The sequence below is a fragment of the Aulonocara sp. 'chitande type north' Nkhata Bay genome, linkage group LG4 (genome assembly GCF_057382095.1).
Source record: "Aulonocara sp. 'chitande type north' Nkhata Bay isolate Kocher_YH1m ecotype deep benthic linkage group LG4, A_spYH_male_GT1.1, whole genome shotgun sequence".
Classification (NCBI taxonomy): domain Eukaryota; kingdom Metazoa; phylum Chordata; class Actinopteri; order Cichliformes; family Cichlidae; genus Aulonocara; species Aulonocara sp. 'chitande type north' Nkhata Bay.
The window spans coordinates 4,273,193-4,296,569 of record NC_141347.1 but is presented as its reverse complement, the minus strand read 5'-3'; the positions used below and the strand labels follow the sequence as shown (position 1 = coordinate 4,296,569).

Below are 23,377 nucleotides of genomic sequence, written 5' to 3'. Positions count from 1 at the left end.
TGAGTTTCTAAACATTCTTACAGATGGGAGAGATGAACTGAGCAACCACCAAATGATAGCAAGAATATCACATCGCAACTGGAAACAATAAAACTTAAATCTGGTTTTAAGATGAAAGGAACTCGGTTTTTCTAGGAAAAGCTAATTTCGAGTTAATAGGTATTGTATGCATTGCTTATTTTTTATGACTCCTCCAGTAAACCCTTACAGCTTTATTGAAGAAATTTATATGAAACGCTGCATCCAGATGAACACAATGAACTTTTCGGAAAGAGATTTTTACACACACATATTCACATCTGAACACTCACTGAGACAATGTAACAATTTAGGGCAACGCCGTTCAGACTGCACACACTTCTAAATGGGCACAAATTCAGCAGATAAAAGCGCTGCATTTTGAAATCAGATCCAAAAAGCCTGTTAAAAAACACAAAGAGATCATTGAGGAGTGTCTTATATTAGCCTGTCTTAATGCCTGCGCTCCTGTGTGCTGTTTTTGAGGGTGTGATTCACTGGTGTTGATGCATTTTGGCATTTACATACTAAAGCCTTTTTTATCTGACACATTTTGTTTCTAAGACAGAATTAATCTGTAAATACTCTCTAAATCTGAGTTAATATTTTTTCTGCTAAATGGCTTGTGAGCTTTATATCTGTGTATGTGCACGACAGGTGCGGAGATGCAAAATATAACTGTATTCTGTGGCTAATAAGCTTACAGAAACAAAAAACATTCTGTTTTTCACCAAAGAAAATAGTGAAACTCACACCAAACAGATGAATATATGTCTGAGGTGCGAAAGGGGAGCAGTTGGTTGAGCCCTACCACACCGAGCACAAAGCCCTCCCTGTCAGACTTATATCCATTACTAAATCTCCTTGTTTTGTATTAGTAGCCTGTTCTCTTAGCTGTGCCAGTTTAACACCCACCCCATCCCATACAGGCCCCCCAGCTGCCCACGTTGGGCTGCCAATGCTCTTTAGTGCTTGCATCTTATACATTGTGTGTGAGTGCACTTCATAAGGGTGCCAACCCTGCTGCATTCCCCCCAGACAAGGGCCTATGCTTCAGGGCCCAGCAGCACCTTGCTTCCATGCCAGGCTGCCTGCTCCCAAGTGAAGCAGTCGCCCTGCTCCTATAGTCGCATACTAATCCCATTAGACACTGGGTGAAGGCCAAATGCTGGGGGTATGGGAGTATGGATGGGGTGGTGGTGGCCCCTTCATACTTTCACCTTCTTTTGATTCCCATCATATTTGCCTTTAAACTGGCAAAGCCCAACGAGCCCTTCACTGATACCACCTGACATGTCACAGAGGTATTAAGAATGTTAAGATATTAAAATATTGCTAAATAAATTCATTATAATCCTTCTTATACAGTTGAAATATCCGTGTTTGCTTAGTTTCTAACCGTGCTATGCTAATATCCAGGGTGGTAGAAGCTGGACATTTAAACCAAACGGTCACTACTTGAAGGCTAATATTTATCACTTAACCTCAGCTGTTTTAAAACGTTTCCTTTACTTTCAGCTAATGGTGGAAACAATTTATTCATTTCTTTTAGATAACAGATATACATTTTTGTAGGTATTCCACTCATTATTGCACTACTTTAGCTAACTATTTTACAACGTCAGCCAACTAATCTTTGTTACTTTCAGCTAGCTGTGTAAGAATTTATCTGTCATTTCAGAAACATGTATTTAGCTTTGTGTAATTTTTTAACATTTAGAAATGATTTTGAGCTCTTCCAGCATTTTAGACATTCCTGCTAGCTAAGTGTTTCAAATACTTTTTGAAACTGTACATCCAAACTGTCTGTTACATACACTATAATTTGTTTGGTTCATCTGCTAACTAGCACATGGTCCTTCAATACAAACACAGATTTTTTTATATAGGGAATTTGCAAAAAACAGTGGAACCATGGCTGACGTGGCTGAAGGGAGAGACTCCATGAAAGCCACCCTTTAGCACCGTTGCTGCTATGAACAGCTGGGCCCTGCATGCTCCTTATTCCCACTTTCAATCCTTTAAATCTCTTGGATCTTGTCTTTTACGTAGAATAACAACAATGCTGATGATGTGGTAACCACTTTCAAACTAGCATGGCAGCATTCCCAGTGTGCACGCTGCCACAGTTTGTATAAAAAAAACAAATCCCAAAGTGTGTAACTTAGAACCTCTGGCCACCGCAAGGATGGGATATTGTATACATGTGTGCACGATGGTGTGAACACTAACAGTGCATGTATGTGTGTGTGGAGACTGGATTTGCTGTAGTCACATCTCAAGAGGTTCTGTCAACAAGCGCTGAGTAGGGTTTAATGACATGGCGGTCAACCTCACATCTGCTCAGTGACTAAAAAATCCTTTGATGTAGCGCAAGCACAAGGGTAATTATCTCCAGTGAGCTCCTTTACTTTGTGAATTTAGAAAAGTACATAAAAAAGAGAAAGTCTCTAATTTGATCTGTACTGGTAAAAAATTATGATTTCTGTATTTATATTTGGAAGCTCTTTAGCTCCACGTGTAAATAAAGTGGCAGGGTTTAAAGATTGATCTGGTACACAGTAGATCAGACTCAAAACATCACTTTGTGGCCGTGCTAGTTTGAATTACGTGTTCAACCTGGACTTCCCAAACTGGAAAGGGAAGCAAATCAATAGGAATTTCAAGAAAAAAACCCGTAACGTGACTAGTTGACTAATTAAAGGTCATGAAGCAAAAATGATTTGAATGAATGACTGATTTCCTTCCTGTCTGGAATGATACATATTCACTACTGTTACCACTAGGTATCAGTATGACCTTGCAGCCTGCAGATTTTGATAAAAGGACCCCGTTTAAGACAAAACAAAAACGGGAATTTATCAAATTGTTACAAACCAACAGTGAGTTTGGGGATCTGAGACCATGGCAGTTGCGCAGTTGGCGTCATTACCGTCAGACATTAAAAGGAAATGTTTAAGACCAACAAATAGAAGCTGAGATAGTGACTTTTAGTTTGTACTAATGAGGGAAGCTCTAGACCCCATAACTCAACAGCGTCTTTCAGAACCCACTCTTCAAGTAATTCTGACTTTCTGGTAAAAATGTAAAGCGTTCAGCCAGGATGAGATAACCTGTTGGCCCATTATGAAGTCATCGAGGTCTTTTTGTCCAACGAGTCAAACTTGTTTCAGAGCTAGAAAATAAAAATGCAACAATTCTACTTCTACAGCTCTTGGACTGTACTAGGGCAGCTTTGCATCTTTTACAGTTTGAAGTAATGCTTATTTCTTTTTTGCTGAGCCTGGTCATAGCCTAGTCGACCTGCCTTCATTTCCCCCTTGATTGGCTGCCAGGAGGCTCGAACAAAGACTAGGTGAGGTTGCTTTGCTCACAGCCAAAGCTGTGACATCATGCAGAGCCAAGAGTTACGTGGTATTTAGAACAGCCTGAAGCCTTGGCCTTTGGCTCACAGGGATTAGTCGTGCGTACACTTACCTCATTCATTTGAAATTTTGTCCATGTTTATCGTGAGAAAATCTGAATTTGGACCCCCCCCCCCCCAAAAAAAACAAAAAACAAAGCAAACAAACAAACAAAAATCCTAACAATAGCTTCTTTATTCATTACTCATTTCCACCTGTGGTCCTGAGACTGGTTTGCCATCCAGGAGTCTTGAAATGAATACTGGGAGTGGATGGGTAAGAGGAAGCTGTTTTATTCATGTAACATCTTGACTGATCTGACAGAACAGGTTGCAATATCCACCAAATCCCTCTAAGAAGACAGAGGCAATCTACAGAAGAGTACAACTAACAGCCATCCACCACCAGACAGAACTAGAGAAGCCACACACCACACCCAGAAACCCTGCAAGCTCCATCACCGGCAAGACCTGCACCCTACGAGGTAGGAGGAGGCAGAAGAGGACGAGGCACAGACCCATAGAGTTACCTGCCAGCTTCCCAGCCACTCCCATCTCCCAAAGACAACGCCCCCAGCTCTAAACCACAGAGGGGTAGGGTGGGGGATGGGGGCACTGAAAAAGTGAGAAGTGGGTAGGAGGAGATGGTGAGGAGGGGGAGAGGAAGGGGTTGGGGCGATCAGGGGGGGATCGGGAGCTGGGTTGGTCTCACCTGGTCTCACTCCCGCCAGCATTGGCAGTGGGTGGTGGGTGAACGCCATGCGGGGGGACCTCGTCTGGGAGGACAGGGCGCTGAAATCGAATTTCCCCGGCTTCTTAAGTGAACCAGGCGACGAGAGTCCTGGCAAAAAGGGGATCAACAAAATGGCAGAACAGAGACGAGGTTTTAATCAAACATGGCTCCTTTTCTTACTTTGACTCTACTCAAAAAAAGAAAAAGAAATTTATCAGACTTTGTCAGATTTGATTACAAGAATCAAATGATTATGATCGACTGAAATCAATGGATTGATCGACTGATTCATTCATTGATTTGTTTGATTGGCTTAACATACAGATGGGTCCTCACAACCTGTCTATTCTGTGTCTGTACAGTCAGCGGGCTGTACCGTGTCTGGGGGCTGAGGGCAGGGTCCGGTGAGAGGCCATGGTTCGAAGCAGCGGGGGTTCAGAGCAAAGGGAGGTGACGGGAGAGGGGAAGGGGTGGGTCGGGTTCAGGTCGAGAGGCTGGGGGCACAGCGTCAGGACAGAGGAGAGCTTGGAAATGCAATAGCAGTTCAACTATGGTCACCACTGAGTGTATGAACAACACAGCAATCCCCCTGCTTACTTTAACCACTGAAATCTAATCAAACGGTCTCCTTTGTGAGGCGCAAACTACCCGACTAATCCCACACGACAACGCTCTCAGAGCCCGGCGTCGCTACAGAGAACTTCAGGAACGCAGTCAACAAACATGCCAACCAACCTACTCACTGCACTTGTCAGGATGCCTCTTTAGAATGAATGGGATTCTGGATGGCCTCATATCTGGGGCAGACTGTGCTTTCGATTCAATGCCAGCATGAGCTGTGCAACTACATATAGCTGCAGACGAGCATGCCAGAACATACATCAATGGATCCTCTGATGTAGTGCCCTTCTGCATATCTGACTGTCAGGTATTTTATGTTACTGACTTATAGTATTTCATAAAGACGTGCTTGAACTTATATACACACACACAGACGCGCGCACACACACAAGCTGCTCAGGCTGGGTGGTAAGCACCGGGCGAACTGCCAGTAAAGGCTAGATGGCAGAGCTGTAGAAAGATGGAAGAAGTTAAGCAGGAGCGGAGCGGTGACGGCATGGCCGGCACACACAGACAAACATATTAAAGTGTCCCCCCTTGTCTATAAATGTCGGCCGAGGCTAAAAGCCTGCATGAAATATCCCTTAGTTTGGCAAAAAGGGGCACACAAAGTATAGGCCCAGCTCACCAGCGGACCAGAAACATGGCCAAAAGTGTGAGAGCTACAGATAAAAGAGGCTCTCTTCTGTGATCAAGGCCTTGTGTGGTGGGTGCTGAGGGAATTTATTTTGATGTATGGTAATCCAAAGGCACAATTTAGACTTTCTGGGTTTGAGGAACGGTGCCAAATGGTGTATCTGACCTCTGCGTGGAACCGCAATGTTGAATATAAACTGAAATAAAACTCTGGAAAGAAAAAAATCCATAAAACAGAGAATAATGAGGAAGTTAAAGTACAGAAAAGTACATCAGCATGGACACACAGACCTCATTACTTTTCTCTGGAACATGCGGAGCTCGTGTTTTGCTTCACATTTGGTTGAAAGAATAGAGCGATAAACAACCTTGGCGAGAAGGACGCCCGTAAACTACTAAGCGACACAATATTCACACATATAAAAAAAACACACTCGAATAAAGACGTGGATCATTTCAACACGGCCCGAGAGATGTGGAAATAGATTTTATGAGCTGAGCTTGTAAAGTCTAACACAGCAGATTTCTAAACAGCTTTTTCTTAAATGCTAAACTGGGAAATGTTTTATCACTATTTAGCCACAATGCTCACAGGCACCACGGGTGCAGCTGTGCTTGTGTGGGCACCTATAAGCACAGAAAAAGGTGGGCGCTGGCACTTATGTTCAGATAGGCACGTCACGTGACTTCACGAGTAGGTGGGAGGAGCGGACACGGCGAGGAGGGTGAGATGCACTTTATTCACCGATAGATTTATGAGACAAATATCATCCATCTGGTGATGCTTTCTTGGGGGCATATTACAACCAATTTACAGCTAGTACAGTAAAGCTGCAATCTACTGTTAACAGACTGTGGAATATTCAGCAATCAGAACTTTCAAATCACTGGCAAGTGAAGTGAGTAACATTTATAATGCCATTAAAATGTAATATTATGCTGGAAACTTTGGATGATGTCATACATGTGGCTGTTACTTTGACATGCATTACCCACCACGACGTTGATCCAGACCAAGCCCACCCTTTCCCTCGTGATGACTACTGTACTCCCTGCTGGCAGGCAGCATGCCTGCCAAACTCCTCACAAATGGCTCAAGAAACGTAAGAGCTCAAATTTTCAAGCCTCCAAAGTCTTAAAATTGTAAAATGACAGAGCATCACAGCACCCAATGAGGTCCCCTGTCCATACCCCAACAGGTCAGAGCTGTTTGGCATGTTAGGCAGATGGTTTTAGTTTTGTGGCAAATCTCAAGGAGTAGTACGTAAGGATGTACCCAATGATGAGCGGTGCTCAGGAGACGTGCAGAATCAATCAGGCTCTGGAGTATCTTTGAAGGACTCGAGACCACAGATACGGCTCCATGTTCAGATTTTTTTTATTTGAGGGTTTAAATTGTAATAAAATACTATTTGGGAGTATCAGAGATGTCACTGTCGTAGCACCGTGAGCATGTGTCTTTTTTATTTCACACATCAAATGAGCAGCTGCGCAGGATTTCTTGCAGCAGCAACCTGAAAGCAGCTGACCACCACAAACAGCAGCGTTTCTGTTTTGATGTAATTTTCATTTTTATTATCCTTTGAAAACATCTCCCATCACGATTGGTTTCAACGTAATGGAAATAAAAGGACATGATATGCCTAATTTTGACTAATATCTGATACTTGTGGGCATTTTTGTGTAGATGCAAGTTTAAATAATGGTTTTAGCAGGGCTCTGTCTCTTCACAGGTTATCTGCAGCCATGTTCAGCTGAACGGGTTAAACAGGGATGGCTCTCTGTAGATCAGCTCTAGTCTTTGGCTGGAAGTCTTAGAAAATGTTCATTTCTCTGGTTCTGCATTGGTTTAGCTAATTTTATAAAATGAATTTGTAACTTCTGAGTTCTTCAACTTTCTCCCCACACACACACACACACACACACACACACACACACACACACACACACACACACATGAAAAGACATAATTTAAATGGTGTTAAAGCCACAGAGACTGAATGTAAACATGCTGTGTATTCAATGCGTCCCTGCAGCAAAGCCTGTTTGGCTGCAGTTCCTCTGTTGGACGTATAGGCAAGACTCTGTGCTGCCACATCCCAACTTTAATTATAACCAGCTTATTATGCACAAACAGCCTTAAATTATACATATTGTTTTTAGTCTCTGTGATATTCCCTAATTAGTCGCTATCTTGCTGAAATATCTATCTATGCGGCTTCTCAGTGAGGAGCAGCAAATGAGGCCCAGATGCCCAATGAAAGCTTTGTCTGATAAAGCTAACAGAAGTTACTCTGATCTCTCTCTTAATCTGTGCGTGAGAGAGCGCGTGTGTGTCTGCACATATGCACGCACGCACACATACACAGTTGTTTGTTCTACGTTATTTCTGTGTCCTGCTCCTGGCACGCTGCGCTAACAGACTGGCAGCCAATTGCTCCCATGACCCTGTAGTCTTGCCATGCTAACAAGCTGGCGACCACACAAACCCCCTAACTGTCACAGAACTGGTCCACTAGCATGTGCGCGCGCACAACAGAGAGACGACAGATCTCGTGCACTCCTCGTTCAGGTAAGCGAGGAACAACAGTGTACATCAGCAGAGCAAAGCACCTCATTATACTCGCTGCCACGCGCAACATTAGCGCTCGTAAACACTAAGATTCAGCGCAAGGACACCTCCGCAAGACAGCCACACACATGACGATTTAATGCCCAGATAATTAGCTTGTAATCTCTGTCAAAATCACAAATACACGGGAAACCCACCCCCTCCTTCCCTTACTGAAAGGCTGATAGTGGGCTTTCCCACCACTGAGCAGCAGCAGCAAGCAGGCAGAAGGAGAGAGCGGAGCAGAGCTGAGCGGGAGACAGCGGACTTAATGATGAATTACATGATCACCTGCTATGCCTCAGAGCTTTTCATTCAGGTAGAGAATCACCTTCTGAGCACGCAGAGGCGGAGACTCTCCCCTTTCCTTCCCCCCACCCCCCTCCCCCTGTCCTCCGCCCCTCTTCTCCTCTCCACATCTCTCACTCCCAACACCACCACCACCATCACCAGAACAGATGTCTGCTGTAACCCAGTAGCTCCCTTCGCTGTAGACACATGGAGGCGCCATCTGGACCGGAACGCTGCTCCTCTCCAGACTGGGGAGCGTGCTTATGTGTGTGTGAATGTAAATCAGAGAAGGCGCTTAAATTTAGTTTTCTGTGCGCGTACGCATGTGTCTGCATGTCATTTGTAAATGTGCGCGTTAGTGAGTAAGCATGTCTCGCAGACAGAAGGCGCCTTGTGCATTGATGACACACCTGAGTGCCTTTAGTCTTGTTTGTTTGGGTCGTATGTTGTTTTTCCTGCGCTGTCTTTCAGAGATGGTTGAGTCAGGCCTACAGCAGGTGGGACGCCACTCAACAGCTCTGTCTAAACAACCGGCAGGACGAAGCAGCAAACCCCCATTCACACACCCCGCTCCTCCTTCTTTGTGTCTTTCAGTGCTCGCTTTCTCTCTCCGGGCTCAACAACAAAATTACAACACCCAAGGCACTCAGCTGAACGCCGCTGACAAACTCATACCACCTCGCAAACTCGGTTTGCAGTCTGTGGTTTTTCAGATATGATAATGCACCTAATTGCATATGTAGACTAGGGTTTACATCAGTATAAGAGCATTCAGACATGTTCTCAATGCCACAGAGACGTCTTTATCCTCCTAGACATCACATTTCTTTCACAGATTTACATCTTTAAGGCAGACAGGCGGAAGATGTTATGGAGCTACTGGGCTACCAAAAGGCTTTGGTGAACCCACAATGGACAACAGCAGACATCTGGTAGAAACACAACCCCACCCAGCAGCAGCATAGCCAGAGAACAGGACACAAACAGAGGGATGAAGAGAAGAGAAGAGAGGGACAAATGAAAAATAACCCAGATTCGCTCTGAGAGCTCACAGATTTGAAGAAAGGACAGAAAGAGATGTACACAAGCTGAGGGTGGTGTGAGCGGAGGTAGAGCATGTATACATGAACACAGTATAATGTTTAATGTTGTTCTAACCATGGTAAGGAAACTGCACTCCATCGCTCTCATGCTTAATCTTCCTCTCCTGCACACTGGCCAAATGGTGCTGCACTGAAAGGCCAAACAGGGGAGAAGGGAAGAGTTAACAATGGAAGAGGGGAGGAGAGAAAAAGAGACATCGAAAGAGATGGAAAGAATGAGAGAGAGAGAAACAGGGCTGGTTAAATAATAGGCAATAGGGGATTTTAATGTTATAGAGTGCAGCAAGTGTCTATAAAATAGTTACATCATTACTGTTGGCAGTATTAAAATGGCAGCATGTGAGTGGGAGGGACGGAGAATACATGAAAATTTAGCAATTTAACAAAATCCCCAAAGCCAAATACGACACCCAAGAGATATATGTTAAGTCTATTGAAAATACATTTGACGTGATCACCATCATGATGGTTAACAGTGCGGTTACCCAAAGAGTGAGTGGCTATGACTTCAGCATGTGAATGGGTGGTTGGAGTAGTGCCGCTCAGGATTTTGGTATAACTTTTAGGTATCTGGAGAATACTCAAAAATTAGAAATTCAACATTTTGGGAAATAAGCAAAATACTGATGGATGATAAAACTGGTGGCCTTCTGATGTCTGTATTATAAGTCAGCATTGAAGCAGCCAGCTCCTGGTTAGCTTAATGTTGTCTCAGTAAAAAATAAATAGATAAAAGAACAGCTAGCTCGGCTCTAGTCAACCAACAGCTCTGAGATTCACAAATGAATATAAAGAAACAAAAACAGAGAGAAGAGCAATTTGCCCTCATGGCCCTTTACAAGCCAGTTAGCCTATCACAAAACAAAGAACAAACACTTATTCTCATTTAATAACCTCGAGATAAACTGAAGCAAGAAACACAATGGTGTCACGTGACAGTAGCCCATCAGTCACATGACCAATTAGTCTCTGCACTGCATTAGCTAACTGGCTGCTAGCACAGCTTCCTCTTTGCTGTGCAATAATGTAAATTGCTGTATTTCCCAAAATCTCAAAGTACTCCTTAGGAACACCACATGCAACATTACAGTCATTACAGTGGGTTTACTTTAAGTTAGATTTGTAAAGGACTCGGTTACACCCACTTGATAAAACAAAGTTGCTAAACATTTAGCAGATGATGTTTGTGTTTCGCAGTCTAATGCACGACACTCGCACACACGTGCACTCAGTCCTGGAGGTGAGCTTAATAGATGTTAGCTCTAATGCCGTAAAAACTAAATGTGTCCATCTCTGCAGCTATTCTCACAGTCAGACAACAAACACTAGACAGCAGGCTATCCTCAGTTTGTGGTCTGATTGAAGGGGCAGTTCAGCCAGAACAAAAAGTTTTTTTCTGTCTTTTATCCAATAGCTTCAGGATCAGCTTTCTTTCTGTATCCCATCACAACAGTGGTGTGATGTAAATAAACCTTGTTTGTTTTGAAGAACTGGTACTGGAAAGACATTTTTCCTATTTCCAAACACAATTTTCAAATGCATTAAGCATTAGATGATGGCAGAATTTCCAGCGATGGAAATAAAAGACCTTGAAATTTCTGCAAATTCCCCCGAATCTCTACAAACTGTTTAGAGTAACTGAGAAAATGTGTTTTTTACTGGCTCTTTAAGTCCCTGCTGTATGTGAGAAATGATGCTTTGGTGGGGGGTCCATTTAGGTATGGCATATAAAAGGATTAGAAGTTGAAAATGAAAGATGGTGCAAGTGGGGATGATGAGGGGGGGCGAGTATTGAAGAGTCAAAATAGATGCAAGCGGGTATGATGGTGAAACATAATTAGCTTTAGCTTCTGGTCCATGTCAAGTCAGGAATTTAACATTTGTGGGAAATACATCTTTTTGCCTCGTTGCTGAGAGTTATTTAGAGCGTTACCATTCTAATAGCTGCACAGTAAGTATGAGCAAAACACAGCAGGAAGTGGAGGGGCTAGTTTGGGCTTTGTCACATATGCACTGTTACAGGAGGAGACGATCATATTAAACATGGCTGTCTCAAATAACGAAGTCAGTGCCCAAACCTTCTGTTTATAAATCAGGAGAAAGGCGGCTTGCCTCATAATGTGAACGAACTGGGCGCTGCACCAAGGCCTAGATAACATCAGATAATAATGCTCATTTTGATGACCTCAGCTAGCAATGAGACCTTTTGCTGAAACCAGACTGCTTGTTTCCCTCTTTTAAAGTTACGCTAAGCTGACCAGCTGGTGCTTGCTTCTTGTTTACTCTACAGACATTACAATAGTATCAAACTACAGAAGCTAAACGTATTTCCCCAAATGTCAAATTGTTTTTTTAAGGCTTTACGATTCAAGGTGAAGCCAGTGTTTAAAGTTTGCCTCTGAATTGATGTGGACCTCAGCACAGTTTCTGGATTGCGTGCAAAATCTGATGCAGCAGTTGCAGCGGGACTACCTGCATCCACATCATTAGGCCAGCCGCTGGACTGAGAGCTGCTGCCAGCCGCTGGGGAACGGCCCGAGTAGAAGACATCATCCACTGGGCTCTCCATCTCACTGTCGTCAATGGACTTGCGCTTGTTGGAGCTGGGAGAGGAAGGAGAAAGATTAGTAAAAGGGATTCATTATGAGAGCAATCTGAAGCAGGCCAGGGTTTCCCACTAAAATAAATAGGCACAACTAATTAGTACAGGGGACACTGATAAATGTCATATCATCTTAAATCAAGGGAAATGAAACAAAGTCACCTTTTCTCTTCAGTTATCTACATTTTGTTTTCATATTATGTTACAGACATATTATGTTACAGCGGCTCAAAGCAGCCGCGCGCTAGAAACTGCAAGCAGAAAGTGTGCCTGGTGATGTCGGAGCCTATTTTTGTGTGTGTTTGCACATTCCTACAAACACATACATCTGTGACCAATAAAATAAAAGGGGCTGTGAACGTACAGCGTGTGCGTATACGTGGGACAGCATGCGTGTGGCTTTTGTGTGATGCAGGGGTCTGTGCTACATTAGTATCAAGGGAGATATCTGTAATGAGTGTAACTACCTCCGTGGGAGACTTGCATAAAGCTCCATTTCAGTCCTGCAGCGTAAGATGAGCGGGAGAGGACGGCAGAGGAGAGGGAAACAGACACAAACAAGGAACGGGTGACAGACAGATCGGTGGGAAATATGAGTGGGGACGAGGAGGGTTAGTGACGAGGAAGGAGAGAGAAAGATCACGATCAAAAAGCAGAGCAGGCTAAGCATTAGGAAACACAGTACAGAGGTTGGAGAATGAAGAATAGCAAGTGGCAGAATTAGATTTAGAAGGAGCGTTTCGAGTGCTTCGTGTGTACCTGGTGGAGGGGGTGGAGGTGATCGAGCGCCGCCCCAGGGTCACCTGGTTGATGTTGTAATAGCCGGGGCTGTCCAGGTCAGCCAGAGAGAAGTTGGGGCCTGTCGCTGTAGCCACAGGGGCTGAGGGGATGCACACAGAGGAAACGAGAGAAAAGAGACACATCATAGAAAAAAACTAGAATTAAAAGCTGAAAGTGTGAGAGAGCCGTCGACTGCAGAAACAGTTCTTTGTTTAAGCTTCGCAGAAGATGATTCCTGATAACTCTGACGTTTCAGTAGCACTACAAATGTACTCATTTCAAAGTCTCTATAGCCTTACTAGTCCATTTTTGGAGACACTGACACGATTATGTTTACAGGACTTTGCTAAACTTCTATTCAACCTCGTAGGACCTGGTGTCCACATATGGGAACATCACATTTTGGGTTGTCTGGACCAGCGGTCCCCAACCTTTACGTTTCCCCAACCACAGACCGCTTTATGTCTGACCTTTAAGGTGTCGCAGATAAATACAACAAAATAAAACCAGTAGAGCTACCACAAAAAAAAGATTTATTCATGACACACAGGACACTGAGTTAATGATAAACATGATAACAAAATAATGATAAAACCCTGAAGACCATAAATTTCACACTCGAGCCTCAACTCTCGGGCCCGGCACCAAACGACCCACGGACTGGTCCTGGTGCGTGGCCCGGGGGCTGGGGGCGGCTGGTCTAGACCGCAATACTAAATTTTGCTCTTTCAACATTTGTTGTTTCTCATTTTGTTTGTGTACTCAGGAAAATGCTGCTGTGTTCAGTTTTGCACATCATTACTCAAATGTGACTTTTAGCGTTCTATCAAACACCATCGAGCCAGATAGCAAAGAGGAATTCAAAATGCACGTTCGGATCTTAGCAGGTTAATGTACGAGTGATATAATTATGCAAATCAATCCAGCTACTCAAAACTACTAGTTATAATAGGTTATAGAGTAATATACTTATAATAACATAAGTAACTATATACTAAGAATGAGAGGTGACAGTGGTTGACTCACTCTGCGACACACGGACCAGCTCGGCTACGTTCCACACACCCGAAGTAACAAAGCAGTCCTGGAAACTCAAGTTGCCTGGTTAAAGGGAGAAAGAGACATTTGTGAGTTACACTCTGAATGCACACACACACACACACACACACACACACACACACACACACACACACACTCAGAAAGAGGCTGAAAAACACGTGTGGAAAGGCCTGACACACTGCTGGTGTCATCCACTGGGCCCATGTGTTTTCTATAAGGTACAACAGGCCTTTGGTTTGGACGTGTTCACTTTCTTGACTGTTGACAGTCCAACATACACAACCAATCAGATCCAACAAGCGGCTGTAATCTCCACACAGACAGCTATGTAATGGATGATGCGCTGCGCATTGCGATCTTCATGTATATATCATGCGCACGCATAATAAAGTGCACATGTTTAATAAGAGGTACTGGAACACTGATATACACACGTCCTCGCACATCTGTCCTTTCAGTCTGTTGAGACTGTAACCAAAACCTTGATTATAACTTGTGTTGAAGTTTCACAACTACAGTCATCATTTCTTCTCAGTCGACTACACTGCGCTGTAGCCTGTGATGGGTTTTGTCAGTGGAACATTTTCTTAACAGTTCTTAGTTTCAACGTTACGATCATCTGACTGCTTGTCAGCTGTGTTAGTTTCCAGCACCGTGTCGCTTTTATCGACAATAACACGTATGAACAATACTCGACTTCAAATGAGCTACAACAAACCCTCGACGCTTGCTGCCTGACGATTGACCAATATGCTGACCCTTGGCCTAAATCTTAAATCTAACATTTTAGCCATCAACTCTTGATTTTGAGCACAAAGGCCTAAAAAGAGAAAAACAAACAAAAGAAACAAAATACTGTAAGATGCAAAATCACTTTAAGCTAGCAACGAGCCAGACAGCAGAACGTGCAGATAAATTTGCAGCTAACATAATAAACTGGACTGATATTTGTCAGGTGTCTAGAAACCTGATGACTGATAATGTTCTGGTATCAGCTGACAACAGGTAAGAACCTTGTTTTCACATAAGGAGCTTCATAAAAGTCTTTAAAAAAGGCTTTTATGAAGCTTAGTGAACTCACCTGATCTTTGATTCTTATTTTATTTAAACTGAATGTAAACAGCGAGGTAAGTGAAATGTCTACACACGAAACACACCGTCACAGGTGAAAATGGTACAAACAAATTAAATGTGCTGCATTCTGAACTTCTGTTCCCCAAGTAAAGTTTAAGTATGCGACACTATGTTGTCCATGTCGTATTACGCTGTGTGTAAAGCGGATCGCTTTATGGCTCCGGGGCCGAATCCATTTTAAATCCACACCCTTCTCTCCCCCTTCCCTCTGTCTGTCCATCACTCCCCCCCACGCCTTCTCCCTTCGCCTCTCATTCTTTCATTCAGTTCTTTTCAGCCCTCCTTATTTCTTCTCCTCTCGCTCCTTCACTCCATCCCTGCCCGGGGTTAACCACAGCGGGGAGAGCGCATGAGGTCAGCGCTCAGCTTCGGCAGCGGCCATGTGGTTCCCATCTTCCAAGAACGTCAGTGTGATTTATGAGCGGCCTGCCACAAACCCAGCACAGCCCCCACGCTACAGCACCATCAGCTCGCCTTACCATAATAAACTTAGATCCAACTCTGCTGGGACGCACTTGCACAGGCACAGAGGCCCGCGTGTAGGGCTAATGCACATACATGTGCATGCATGACTGTATAGGTGTGACTGCGTGCAGGCACAGGTATGTTTTTTAATAATTGCACATGTAGAGTGAGATTAATGGAACGTGCACTTGTAAACCTACCGTTTGGTGGGGGCTTCACATCTGTGTCTCCTTGCTGGTTTGAGTTGTCTGATTGTCCTGATTGTTCTGCAGAGAGAGAGAAAAAGAAAGAAAGATGGTGAGTCAGGTGGACAGATGTCTGGACACTGACCAAGGTGAGGGGGCAGGTAAAGAACAGAGGAGTCTCCTGAGAAACTATATGGTAAACTCTTTTCACTGACAACGGACAGACGTGTTGAGATTAAAAAGGCAGATATTTGCACTCGGTCGAGGCTCAGAGTACCGTTAGTAGATTCTTATCTGGTCATTATCGTACTCACAGCCTTAGTGTATGTTTGGTAAAGTGCTACAAATCCCCCAAAACATTTTTAATGCCAACAATTAACTCAGCGTACGTGTAATTTCTGGGTATTGATGCACCGTCTTTGCCATTTTTTTGAAAGACCTTCTAAAATATAGAATCTGAATACAGTGTAAACTGGCTCAAATGTTCCTAAGAAACAAACCTCTGCTTCTGAGTCGCGGTTTTGAACGTGTGCGTTCCTGTATTCTGGGTACTGCTGTGTATAACTCAACTGTTTTTGTATCTTTGTTTCTTGCAATTACTCAAACTCACCATTCATGTTGGGCAGAGTGCTAATGGTCCCAAGAACTTTTAGAAATGCATCATTTGGAGTTGAATCACCTTAAAAAATCTTTTCTCTCTTTGTGTACCTAACTTTTCGGCGCTTGAATGTTTGCATGTGCACACAGCTACAAACACTAGGTAAAAAAGTTAGGTAAAGTGACAGATGTGTCACCTCAACAGCCCACGCTGACTAGTCAAATGTGCACTTTGTCTGGATTGCATCTCCTGCATTGCTTCCATCTATAGGGACACGAAGGCGCTCAGAGAGTCGTCTGCTTCAGCTGCTTTTCTTTGGCTCGCTGGCTGCCATTCTTCTTCGGATGTGTAATGCACCCTTGTGGAGTTTTATGGTTGTATCATATATACCATTCAGGCCAATTACTCCAAAGCACTTAGCCTTTAAGGGCGTCTTGGGCCAAGACTCCCAATCCAAAACGTGGCCCCCTTGCAGCCACTACTAGGCCCCCCAATCTCAACATCTTCTAAACCCAAATCAGTGTCCTAATCTTGGGTGGCAGTGTTGCGTTCCGTGCCAGCAAACTGGTGCACTATTCACCCTGTCGGTCGCGTGCCAAAAGCAGGAAAACAAAAAGAAACCCAAAGCACCTCATCGCTCTGGGAAGAGGGAAACACGAGGAAGAGCTTCTTTTCTTTCCTTCTCGCAACACTCGTCCTTCATTCTGCACAAGAGTCCATCTTCAGGTCTTTCTCCCTCAGTTCCTCTCACATTGGTTTTGTCTCTTTCTCTCTTGCGCGCTGTCGCTCTGTGGAATCCTGGCAGCCATCTTAGCGCTTGGCAGCCATCTTAGCTTTGGCGGTACCCATGCATTCCTGCTAGCTGACGGCACACCCACACACACACAGAAATAGACACACATGCTTGCAAAGCACACTCACTCTCAAACACAGCCCCAGTGGTCTTAAAGATAAAAAGACCTACGGAGGACGTGCGACGCTGATGGAGTAAAGGGACGCTTGTTTACAATCCTGTGAGTATCCTGTCGCCTACGCTAATAGGCCGTTAGAGTTCGACAGCTGATCACAAATATCAGACGCACTCGTAAAGCGACAGGAAGTGTGCAAAGGGCAACACAAAGAGAGTCCTCCAAGGTAAACGAGGCGATGTTTGGAGGAAGCCTGAGGCCTTTCTCATCGCTGCAGTGCTCATCCTGACAAACCCTCAGCAAACAGTCAAAACCTCTGAAACCCGCGTGCCTCAGAAAAATCTCTTGCCCTGTGTGACAGCATCCAAGCCAAAATTCACTGCCTTGTTGTCATGACAACGTGGATGGCACACCACAGTCCCTAATGATGAGTGGTTGTTGAAGCCTGTGTGTGCATATGTGTCGCTGTTTGGCCTGGCAATTAGTTCGAATGAAGATAATAATATAGCTTCCTGGCATGCGCTCAATGTGTTGTTTTGTTTAAGTATCTCTTGGCACAACGCAGAGCGGTGGCCGCACAGCCACTCTGTCACACGCCTGCTTTACTGTATCAGGAGTTCTTCTGTTTAACTCTCCAGGCTCGGCTTTGAGAACTTTCCTGTTTCTCTTGTTAAATCACAGCGACATATACACCGAATTTCAAATGTAAATGAAGTGATTGCAACTACAATACAAGTTCTCAAACTTTAAACTGATTTTGAGGGTTTCCAGCAAATGAAGGGTGGCTTTCTATCCTTAAAACTTGTGCAATGTTTAACAACAGTTAGCAAATGAACCAAGGTTATCCTATCACTGTGCTTCATTTGCACCAGGAGGTTTCTTCCTGTCAAAAGGGAGTTTTTCCTTCCCACTGTCACCAAGTGCTTGCTCATAGGGGGTCATGTGATTATTAGGGTTTCTTTCTAACATTGTACCATGTTTGTGCACCTTGAACTGACTGTTTTTTGTGAATTGGCGCTACATGAATAAAAGAATTATAATAAAAGGAATTGTATTCAAGGCTGAAAGTTGGAAAATGAAGAAAAATGTTGTTTGACAGACTCCTTTAAGACCACGTGCCCACATCGGAGAGAAAAATAACTGTCAATTCTCTCTGCTAGCAAAAAGCTGCAAAGTGACTGATAGCACATGTGTGGTTGGACGCCCTACCAACAGACTAAGGAACCCATAACCAAGGATGTTTTCACAACTTCACTGTTTAGCCCATTTGAGCTGACCCCTGTTTTTTTCCTCCCTTGGTGCAGGTTGTTTCTGCCAACATGAACGTAGTCATCGTACTCTGATTCGGACCAAAGCAAACGCCCTTTGGAGGAGGTGCAAACCTCAGAGCTTTTAATAATCAAATTAATCTGACCCAACGACCAGCTGTGCGCTGCAGGTTTGAGCTAAATGCCATCCCATAGTCAGGCATGCTTTGCATTCTGTGACATAATAAACACAGACATGTAGAGTGCCTACCGTAGTATCTGTTGTTCCTGAAATAGCTCATACCTAAGCAGGCCGGACGTCCTCAGCTGGTTTATTGTAACGCACTTTTGCACTACTGGAGTTTGCTTGAAGGCTACAACTTTGCTAAGTCATTAACTGTTTCGGGCCACAGTAAACAAAGTATGGATAAGACAAAAAATGTGTTTAGTGTTTAATTAACTTCTGAACAAAAGAAATGAGCACTTTAGGAGACGTGAGCAAGATGAACTACAGGAAAACACTGGCAGATGTAGCATTCGCGCTGTCACTAATAAATCAAATATGAGGTTTGTGCTACTATATTTCTATAAGCCAAAGTCAGTGTTACACTGGAATGTGGATCATTCAGGAGGATTTGGATAACATACAGCAGCTTTTAGCACATGGCTAATATTATCTAACAGCTAAGTAGATACAGCCAAAATAAACTTTTTAAAAGTGTAATATTTTAGTCAGCCAGAGGATTTTAGCAGCGTTTCGGCCTCCAGTTACATAACGCGGGAAATAAAGATCTAAAAATAATGTATGAATATATATTTTATGCCAGGTTTGCTAACATTTCTTATGTTTACGGTACACACAGAGATACTAGCAGGTTAATATCCTGGATCTAGTGGCATTCTTGATTGTTGTGTAAAGCAGCTATAAAAAACAATCCCACTCTGTAAGACGTTATGGAAAAAAACGTTCATGTCTCACTAAGTTTTGGTTCAATTTGATTCTTGCCTAATTTCCCGTTTGTGTATTTGCATAATTATGTGTCATTCCCATGCTCTGCTTAGTTCAATAAAGCAAAAATGTCTTTGTCTGATATTAATTTAACGCACGAACGCACTTCACAATATGTATGTGCTTGTATGTTTTATGTGCTTTCATTCTTAAATGTGCACGTGTATGGATGGAGTGTAATCCGTGGCACGGTGACAAGCATGCATCTATATTTACATACATTGTGTGGGTGCACAATAGGTGCCCAAAGGTGCCTCTACAGGAGTACAGTAAGGAGGGGGTGTGATGCCCTTAAAGAAAGAAGACGCTCTACGCTCCTGGTAAACAATAGCAGTTGTGTATTATTATACAGTCATATAAGACCACCGTGCAGGGAGAAATCACTGCCAGCAGGCCTCCCATCCCCACTGCAACATTTGTGTGTGCCCACACCTATAACACGCAGAGGAGCACATGTGACCGCTTTTATTAACGTGTTGGTTCAAGTGCTCGGATGTGCACACTCCAAACATGGATGCACATGCCTCCAAAGCACAAACATGCTCACACACACACAAAAACACAACATTCAAACACAGATGAATCACCCTTATCTCCTGCACACAGTCGCCCCAAGGCCCCCTGCACACACCCCGCTAGAGATAACACACACACACACAGGCCATCTAATACACCATGCTATCGCTCTAATCACCAACATGCACACACACATTTCACTTTGTTTCCTGCTCAACATACAGTACAATTATTGCTAATGTACTCCAGTAGAGTCTATGTAAAAGTTAACACTGGCTATACATTTGTCACACTGCAGACGCAGACGAACTCACACCCAGGCTAATGTACACACACTCAGAAACCACACTTGCACAATCGCTCCATTCATCATACACGTAAAAACAAAACGACACCACGCACGGATACACAATTACGCAATCTGGAATCATTAAGTGACACTTGAATGTAAAATCACATAGACGTGCTCCCCTCTTAGTGCGCAGGCAGCCACTGCCAGCGCTAATGGACTCATTTACGACGTGCATATTCATATACGAGCGCACGCTGCACACTTTTTGCTAATTTACAGAACGGCTTAGAGTGTTTGTTTGTGCATCACAAGCACACGTGAGCAAACAGGCCCTCTGTAATCTAATGTGCACTAAGTGAGGGGGATTTTACAGACTGATGAGAGACTATAAAGCTACCATCACCAGTCCAGCACTAGAGATAAAATATAACGTCCTTTGGATGTTAAACTCGAAGGCGATTGCAAATATTTCCATAAGCAAGTTATTGTAATAGTCAGTATTATCATCCTGTTTATGAGAATCAGATGCTTTTCGGGGCCTTCACTCAGCTGTCTTTGTGACTGCCTGCACTAAAATACCAAATCTGTAGAAAGAAATAACCAGATTAACACAAAAACACAGCTACAGATGTACCGAGAATAACTCTACATGCTACTTCTTAGCAGAGACTGATCATAAAAAGCCGTTAGCTTAGCGATCATACCTAACAAAGCACGTCTGTCTTCACACGTTCATGTTAAACCGACAATAATTCGTTGCAAATGCAATTAAAGAAACACAGAAAAGCACGAGTACAGGTGCGCAAAGAGGGTTTAACAAAGCGATGCTATGAAGCTGCATTGTGGAAAACTGAGGAGGCGGAGCTCCAGCCTTGAAAGTCCACCATGCTGGTAATGAAAATTCAATACTACGCTGCTTCCCTTTAAATACCTTAAAAATACAGATTTAAATCTTTAAAGTGTTTCATTTAAATGAAGCTGGAACGAATTTTGAGAGTAAAAGTGAGAAATTCTAATCCACAGTCGAATCTGTGGATGTAGCTGCAGCCTGAGATCCTTTGACTTCCTCTGTCTCCACCCTCTGCGTGTCATTTAAGGATAGTTCCCCTGACATGGTTCAGTTCACAGTCAAATGATAGGGGCCTCTTCCTCTGACTACTGCAGAAGTCTGTGGACAAGTCTACCACTGTTCTCCCTCCTTGATCTCCGTCTCGCCGCTGCCTTTCACTCTCACACTGTAACCCCCCTCGCTCCACCTCAGCTTCCTCTGCCTCCTTTTTTTCTGGATGTCTCTCTCTTTCACTCTTCAGAGTTCAGGCCTGCTGGTACATACAAACCCCGTCATTCCCTCCAGAGTTCAGCAAAGGATCTGCTCTCAGCGAGGCCTTGACTGGACCGCAACGGATAAAACACAGATCTACACAAAGAAACACTAAATACAACGGAGACTGCACAAAGGTACGGCTGCCTGCAAATGGAAGACTGAAGTAAAGCAGAAAGCACGACTGCACTGACTGACATATACATATACAAGCGTAGCTGCGCAGCCTCAACCCCTCTCTCCACCCGCACTCCCCATCCACCAGCCTCTGGATAAAGAAACCGAACTGCCTCCCCAATTGGGTTTCGCTTAAGAGGTTTATCGGTGTGTTGCTAAACATTCTGACCTTTTTTTTTAATCTTTAATGCGCTTAAAATGTTCCAAACCCTCCTAATCCCCACGGCTATCCCACACAGATGTTCACTCGGCTCTTTTATTGGACTTCATTTCAACCTCCTTTTTTTTCTTCCTCTCCTCCTCCACCACCTCCTTCATCCTCTCCACATCTCCCCCCCTCCCCTCCGTTTTCATAGGCCGATTCGTTTTCCAGTTTCTGAATACTAGTCACTGCCTCCTGATCGCCCCGGCGCTGCTCCCACCCCCCCCTTGTGTTTCAATCTTCCACTAGAAAAGCTCATGTTGAGCCTGGTTTTTAAGCCACGGGGGCTTCTTATTGGACGCTGGCTGCGCTGGTACAGTGTCATCTGTCCCGTGAGTGACCTCAGCTCACTGTGGCCACCTTTCGGTTCAGAAAAAGCGTGAGTGTGTGAGAGGATGCCACTTTTACCAAAAAGCGCTCTGGATAATTAACAGGAGTTAGTTTCATTAGTGTACAGTTTAGTGTAACAGGATAATAACAGGGGACGGTGAGAACATTGTGGTTCTTCCTGCTGAGCTATTAGGACATCTGGAACAGCCTGAACAAATCCAGTCTTTCGCTTTTTAATGACTCTCAATGTGAAATCTCTTTATCTCTAAAATGTTACATGCAGAAGGAAGTTTCTACATTTATAGAATGAACTCTGGTTACGGTGCTCCAGTGTTGTATCAATTAAGTCCCAGTTACTAAAGAAATGTGTTGTTTGCTTGATGAAAGAGATAAACTTGAGCTCTGTGCTTTTACCACATCTTCTGTTTAAGGACAATGTGACCTGTAAGCAGTGATAAAATGCACAAGTGGCCCATTTATGAGTCAAAAAAGTGGATGTAGCTAATGTGACTGTTGTTGTGGAGCCAGAAGCAACCATATTTAAACAAGACAGTAGAGTGCTAAGGAATCAGCTAATGCTGTACAGCTTCAACACGCTGATGCTAAGTGACAGACTAATGGAAAAGGAGAAACTGTTTTTACTCTGGAGTACTAATTTCTTGTACCAGTGAATTCAATTAGCAAAGGTGAGATGTCGAAAACACCTGCAGGCTACAGCTGCCTGCATCTGCAGCCGCTCGTCAATCAATCACAGAAGCCACAACTTTACACCCAAGTCAACATTGGTGATTTACCTCTGTACAGGTGTTAGAGGTCAAAAGGAACTTTAAACATGAAATCTGTTTTCCGCACCGTGTTGATTTCATACCTGAAGTTGGACGTCGTAACACGGGAGTCTGTGGGGACTGACTTGCTTTGGAAGCCACCCTCACGTGGACAGAGGGGAACTGCAGGTTTCGGCACTTCGGAGTTTTCCACTCGAGTGCTGTGCTTTTACTGCCTTGTCTTTTTTTAAAGGAGTGTTTGGCACACAGGAAACATGTTAAACCTTGACGCTATAAGATAAGAGATAAGATAAGATAGAACTTTATTAATCCCTCGGGTGGGTTCCTCTGGGAAATTCGACTTCCAAAAAA

The 23,377-nt window shown here is 43.8% G+C and overlaps 1 protein-coding gene across 15 annotated transcripts in view; it reads right to left on the bottom strand.

Moving 5' to 3' along the window:
• The window catches only part of nfixb (nuclear factor I/Xb), a 133,031-nt gene that overhangs the window by 12,506 nt on the left and 97,148 nt on the right, over positions 1 to 23,377 (bottom strand). For 7 of the 15 annotated variants that reach the window (XM_086288004.1, XM_086288014.1, XM_086288005.1 and 4 more), the window contains 7 exons: positions 15,657 to 15,722; positions 13,825 to 13,899; positions 12,778 to 12,898; positions 12,486 to 12,521; positions 11,889 to 12,019; positions 9,472 to 9,546; positions 4,134 to 4,262 (listed from right to left, as the gene is read on the bottom strand). In XM_086288004.1, coding sequence (XP_086144130.1) covers positions 4,134 to 4,262; positions 9,472 to 9,546; positions 11,889 to 12,019; positions 12,486 to 12,521; positions 12,778 to 12,898; positions 13,825 to 13,899; positions 15,657 to 15,722 — 633 coding nt within the window. The remainder of the gene's footprint in view (positions 1 to 4,133; positions 4,263 to 9,471; positions 9,547 to 11,888; positions 12,020 to 12,485; positions 12,522 to 12,777; positions 12,899 to 13,824; positions 13,900 to 15,656; positions 15,723 to 23,377) is intronic. The other 8 variants (XM_086288008.1, XM_086288016.1, XM_086288002.1 and 5 more) reach the window with 5 other exon arrangements.